The sequence below is a fragment of the Choloepus didactylus genome, assembly GCF_015220235.1.
Source record: "Choloepus didactylus isolate mChoDid1 chromosome 26 unlocalized genomic scaffold, mChoDid1.pri SUPER_26_unloc2, whole genome shotgun sequence".
Lineage (NCBI taxonomy): Eukaryota > Metazoa > Chordata > Mammalia > Pilosa > Megalonychidae > Choloepus > Choloepus didactylus.
In genome coordinates this window covers 277,831-284,471 of record NW_023637615.1, presented here as the reverse complement: position 1 = coordinate 284,471, position 6,641 = coordinate 277,831, and the positions used below count along the sequence as shown (strand labels likewise).

The following is a 6,641-nucleotide window of genomic DNA, read 5'->3' as shown; positions in this document are numbered from 1 at the left end:
AAATTTCTCAAATCAGTAGAAATTCTATACCTAACAATGAGAAGTCCCAAAATGAAATTAAATAAATAATTCAATTTTATGGCATTAAAAAGAATAAATTATTTATGAATACATTTAACAAATATGGTACAATATCTGTACAATGAAAACCACAAAACATTGCTGAAAGAAATTAAGAAAACTTAAATAAATGGGAAGACATCCTGTGTTCATGCATTGGAAAATTTAATATCATTAGTAGGACAATAGTTCACAAAGTAATCTACAGATTCAATGCAATCTCTATCAAAACCACAGAGACATTTTTACTAAAATGTAAAATTTGATTCTGTACTTCATATGGAATTGTGATGACCCAACTAGCTTAGAAATCTTGAAAATGTAGTTCAAACTTGTAGGACTCACACTTATGGATTTCAAAACTTTCCATAAATCTACAATAATTGAAACTGTATGCTGCAGGCATAACATAAATGAATAGATTAATAGGATGGAATTGAGAGTCAATAAATAAATATGTCACAGTCAATTGATTTTTGACAAGCATTTCAAGATGATTCAATGGGGGAAAGAATAATTGTTTCTCCAATAAATTGTTCTAGAGCAGCTGAATATCCACATGCAAAAGAATGAGGTTAGGTTCCTGTATTAGTTAGGGTTCTCTAGGGAAACAGAACCAACAGGAGATATCTGTAAATCTAAGATTTTATAAAATTGTCTCATGTAACTGTGGGGACACACAAGTCCAAATTCTCTAAGGCAGTTGGTGAGCTAGCAACTCCAATAAAAGTCTTCAGTGAACTCCCCAGGAGAGGCTGGTTGACTGAAGAAGTAAAATTTCTCTCACTACTCCCTTAAAAGTCTTCAACTGATTGGATTAAATCCAGCTGATTGAATTCTCTCATTGTGGAGGGCATGCCCTTGGTTGATTTAATCAGGACAGATGTAATCAACTGACTGATGATTTAATAAGCTGGCCTTCTGGTATATTAACCAGCCACAAATCTCCTTGCAGTAATGGTTAGGCCAGTGCTTGCATCATCAGCCACCTGGACACCATCACCTGGCCAAAATGACACATGAACCTAACCAGCACAGTGCCTATCTCATACCATGTACAAAATTTAACCAAAATGGATTAAAAGTATAAATTTGTAAGAGCTAAAACTATAAAACTCTTAGAATGTATCACAGGGCTCTCTGATATTACTTTGTTCAAATGTGTTTGTGCCAAGTTAAAAAGGCTACAGGTACAAGCATAAGGAAATTGTCAACCATTGGGTTTATTGGTCTATTTGGGGTTATGCTGGAGGAATGGAATGTGTGGATTCATTGCAGGACAAATAGTCAGAGAGCCTTGATCTCCATTGCTTGAAATTGAAGGAGAAAAAAATGGACGCAGTGGCTTGGAAGCTGAAATTTTGGTGAATGTGAAGATATGGGATCCATCAGTAATGTCACAAAAAGAAATGTTTCCAATATCCATATCCAGGAAAATCCCCACTTGGTGTAACCAGGGATTCACCCAGACTGCAGTCTGTGGCTTAGTGCTGGCTGAGAAAACTTTTCCATCTCTCAAACCCAGAGTCCAGAAGCCATGATCTGAAGACCGTGGAATGGTTCCCTGTCGGTGAACAGAATCTTTGCAAACACCCAGATCCCATTCTTTGCTTGTTCCTACATCCACCTTCCAGTAATGGCGACCAGAAGTGAACCGAGAGGAGCCCAGAACACAGATTGCGTGGTTGAATCTCTCAGCACACTCCTTACGATTTTGTTTTATAAGTCCACATCGGACACTCCTTAGATCATCAGAAAGGATTAGGAGGTTATTGGCTGAGTCAACATCCAAGGTCATATCTACTGTGGAAAACAAATAAGACAGTTATCAAATAGACTCTATGTCCGCTCCACTGAAAGTTACTGAAACTCCCACGTATATAGTTCAGTTAAGTCTCTTTAATTCTGTTTTTTTCCTAAATCAAAATTTTCCTGAGGAAGTTTACCTAGAATCCTTGAATAAATCAAAATATATATATTTTATAGTGGCATGTGCCTTTTATTCAGAGTAGAAATTCTCTTTGTATTAAGTGGTTATTTGATTATTCTTCTCTTTAATGCATATGATCGAGGAAGGAGACAATCACTGTTGTTTGCTCTCAAATTTAATATATGTTTTAGCACAACACCCTATCAAAATACAGACATATGGATATTTTAATTGAAGAAAAATATATTCCATTTTGTTTTAAAATGATGTTGAAATATTAAACTTTATTTTTTCTTTGCTATCCATTCCAATTTCAACTTGTTGGCTAGGGAGTTGTGTTGTAAATTTTTGCATTCCTGTTGTTATATCAATAAGAATTAATGCTCAGTCCTGAGGGAATGGATTACCAACTGTGGCTACCATTATGGACAAAAGGGTTGTAAGGCATGACCAAAATATTCATCCTTGAAAATACCCAGGTGGATCTTTTATCTTCACTCAGAGGTGAGAACAACTGTTGCTGGTGATACATACAAGTTTTGGCTGCCAGACTTGTTTTAATACCCATATTTAATATTGAACCTTTTAATAGTTGTTTATTTCAGGCCCCTTTGTGGGAAGCCATACAGATTCCTTACCTTGGAACTTCAGCATCCTTGAGTTCATCTGTAGGATAGTTTTCAGGTGGGGTTCCAGTTTCTTGACCTTGAAAACCAGGGCCCCCAGCTGGCAATTGGGCCTGATGTCATCCTTCTGAGAGACAATAGGGCAGGAGGGACACAATAAACCCTCCCCATTGGGCTCCTTCTGCAATGAATTGAGGCAGTGCAGGCAGCAGACATATCCACATTTTAAGTATATTGGTTTTTCAAGATAAGTCATGCAGATAGGACATCTACCTGCTTCTTTAAAGTGTTCAGCCATGGCCACTGCCAGGGAAAAATGTGCATGATTAGAATTTATATGAATTGAATGACCTAGGAATCTCAACTTTACATATATAAAGTTGTCATATACTTTCTACATGCTATCACTAGCATCAGGTAATGAAAATACACTACACATACAAGTATAAACACTCATGGCCTTGAACATCTGGTATTTGGAATCTAGTTGGAATGAAGAACAGAAGTCATCATTTGACTTTAAGTTGAAGTTGTGAAAGGATCTAGACCTGAATTGTCCAATATGGTGGGCACAAAACTCTTGTGGCTCATGGTCACCTAAAAATTACTTGATCTTTTTAGGCAAAACTCCCCACCCCAACACATACACAGCACACCCATAGAAGCTCTCCCACAACAGACATTACTGTTTACATAAAGCCCACTCTTACCTAATGTGACAGTCTGAGCAAGGACAAAAAGCAAAGTTCCCCATAAAGTAATAACCTCCATGTCCACTCCCTATATTACCCTGAGCAAACCAGTCCCCTGACTCAACTCCTTACTTCTCTATCTTACCCACTGTTCTGGTTTTCTAATGTTGCCTTTTTGCAAAACACCAGAAATGTATCAGCTTTTATAAGGGTTTTTTTGGTTACAAAGTTGCAGTCTTTAGCCCATAAAGTATCCAAGATAAGGCATCAAAAATTGGGTACCTTCACTGGAGGATGGCCAATGGTGTCCAAGAAACCTCTGCTAGCTGGAAAGGCATGTGGCTGGCAACGGCTCCAGAGATCCGGTTTCAAAATGGCTTTCTCCCAGGTCGTTCCTCTATAGGCTAAATATCCACAAAAATATCACTCTTAGTTGTTCTTCAGGTGTTTATCCTCTCTTAGCTTCTCCAGAGCAAAAATCTGCTTTCAAAGACTGTCTCCAAAATGTCTCGGTAAGCTGCAGCTCCTTTCTCAGCTCCTATGCATTCTTCAAACTGTCCCTCTTGGCTGTAGCAAGCTCCCTCCTTCTGTCTGAGCTTATATAGTCCTCTAGTAAACTAATAAAGGCCCACCCTGATTGGGCAGAGTCACACCTCCATGGAAATTATTTAATCAGTGTTATCACCTACAGTTGGGTGGGTCACATCTCCATGGAAACATTCAATCAAAGAATTACAGTCTAATCAACACTAATAGGTTAGCCCACACAAGATTGCATCAAAGATAATGGCATTTCAGGGGACATAATTCATTCAAACTGGCACACACCCACCAACAATTATTCCCTAATCCCCCTCCCAAAAGGCTATAAAACTGTACTCCCACTTTTGATTGAGGCTGTTGCCACTTTTAGGTTTCAGCCTGCTTGTGCATGGCTACAATAAGACTTTCTCTAATTACGTTTTGATCTCTTCTCTTCCCAGTCAAAAAACCTAACAGATCTAAATTGAGATTTGCAATGAGTGTACAATACAAATGGCATTTTGAAAGAGTAAGGAAAAGAGAGTGTAAAATATCTCTTTAAAAGCTTTCAAATCAATCATATGTTGAAACAATAATACTTAGGGTATTAAATTACTTTGACTTGTTTTCATTTTACTTTCTTTAATGTGGCTACTAGAAAATGTGTAATTACATATGTAAGTCACACTATATTTCTACTGAACAGTGCTGGTCTAAATTCAGAGATTTTCTGTGTCTCCCTCTTGGTCTGACTTGGCTGTGGCAAAAACCCAAACAGCAACCGAGAGGTTGAATAAGTCAATGGGAGAACCTTAACTTACCATCTGGTAGAGTTGTCTAAGCTAGGATTTGATTAAGGAAAATGAAAACTATCACTTCTTCAGCCTCAGTATTTAAAAGCTAGGGTTTTGTCTACTGTTCCTGGAGCAGTGGGGCCAAAGCGTCCCTAAGCACAAACTGTGTGTGGCACTGAGAGACACTTGCTGAAATAATCAATTTATCCATTGCCTGGTCCTTGCTGTCTGCCATTCACAGACATTTGAGAAGTTGAAGTGGCATAAGATTGGACTCACCTCTTCTCCACTAGGTTCTCTTATGGCTGCTTCCACTATCAGCTCAGTTCTGGAGTGGCATCCACTGACAAAGGGCTTTTATTGGTGAGGACCCCACTTATAACTTCATATCCTGCCTCTCCTCTTTATTTAATCAAGTAGATTTAATTGTGGCATTAATGAGAGTTTTAATGATGACAGAGAGGTTACCATGAAGGAGACAATTTTATTTTGGAAGGTTTTTTTCTTATTAGTATGGACAAATATTGCCATGTTATTATTCCAGATTACATTTTAAACATTATTGCTGTTGATGGTAAGATTCAGAATTAGGAGAGAAACTTTTTTAACAAAATATTTGGCATTGATATTAATATTTATGAATGAAGGTAGATTCAAATATATTTTTTTTGCCCACAAAATAAAACCTCCTAGCATTTAGATCAAGGAAATTAATTAAACCTACTCAAAAATATTTCCTAAAATCACACTGAATAAACTATGGTCACTTCTTTAAAAGATGTTTTCCTTCAAGATTGTGAAAATTCACTTTTAGAGGTTTAGTATATAAAATGCTCCGACTATTCCACAATCAGTCAGTCAAGATCCTGTATTTTATCAAAGTATCAAAAATGTAAAATATATTTCTTATTATACTTCTATATACATCTTGTTAGCAGAAGATATATTAGTAAAAATGAGACCAGTTCATTTTTTAAACAAGTCATTTTTGTTCTCTTTAAAAAATGATTTGTCCTGCTGTATATTACTCATAAGTGATCATTATGATGGATTTAAAGAGAGAGAATGAAAAATTAGGATATATGGGGGAGGGGGATTAGATTATTCTTGGCTGATTAAATTAAATGTCTTGCATTCACAAGGTGATTTTGGGCACTCTTATCATTTGAAATTCAAAGCAGAAACAATCCCAAATCTCACAAACTACTCTTTTATTCAGGCAAAGTGAAAAACACAAAACTCTAACAACTATAACCCATATTTTATTAGACATCTGTTCTAGTTTGCTAATGCTGCTGTAATGCAAAACACCAGAAATGGATTAGCTTTTATAAAAACGGGGGTTTATTTGCTAACAAAGTTACAGTCTTAAGGCCATAAAGTGTCCATCAACAAAGGGTAACTTCACTGGAGGTTGGTCAATTGTGTCCAGAAAATCTCTGTTAGCTGGGAAGGCAAATGGTTGGCATCTGCTCCGAAGTTCTGGTTTCAAAATGGCTTTCTCCCAGTACATTCCTCTCTAGGCTGCAGTTCCTCAAAAATGTCACTCTTAGTTGCTCTTCAGGTGTTTTTACTCTCTTAGCTTCTCCAGAGCAAGAATCTGCTTTCAGTTGCCATCTTCAAACTGTCTCTCATCTACAGCTACTCTCTCAGCTCCTGTGCATTCTTCAAAGTGTCCCTCTTGGCTGTAGCTCCTCTTCAAAATGTCACTCTCAACTACACTTCAAAATGTCACTCTCAGCTGCTGTTCAAAATGTCACTCACAGCTGCACTGATTTCTTTCTGTTTGTCAGCTCATTTATATGGCATCTCTGATTTAATTTAGACCCACCCTGAATGGGTGGGGTAACACCTCCATGGAAATTATCCAAAGTGATCAACGACAGTTGGGTGGGTCATATCTCCATGGAAACATCCAATGAAAGGTCACACCCTAATCAAAAAGATTAATGAATCTGCCCCACAAGATTGCATCAAAGATAGTGACATTTTGGGAGCCACAATACACCCAAACTGG

General features: G+C 37.3%; 1 protein-coding gene across 1 annotated transcript; it reads right to left on the bottom strand.

The window, feature by feature from the left end:
• Positions 1–1,291: 1,291 nt before the first annotated feature.
• On the bottom strand, positions 1,292–2,920 carry LOC119525757 (ret finger protein-like 4A). Its single transcript, XM_037824550.1, has 2 exons — positions 2,629–2,920; positions 1,292–1,863 (listed from the first exon to the last, which is right to left on the bottom strand). The coding sequence occupies exons 1-2, from the start codon at positions 2,912–2,914 to the stop codon at positions 1,292–1,294; spliced, it is 858 nt and encodes a 285-aa protein (XP_037680478.1). The 5' UTR covers positions 2,915–2,920.
• Between the last annotated feature and the right edge of the window lie 3,721 nt (positions 2,921–6,641).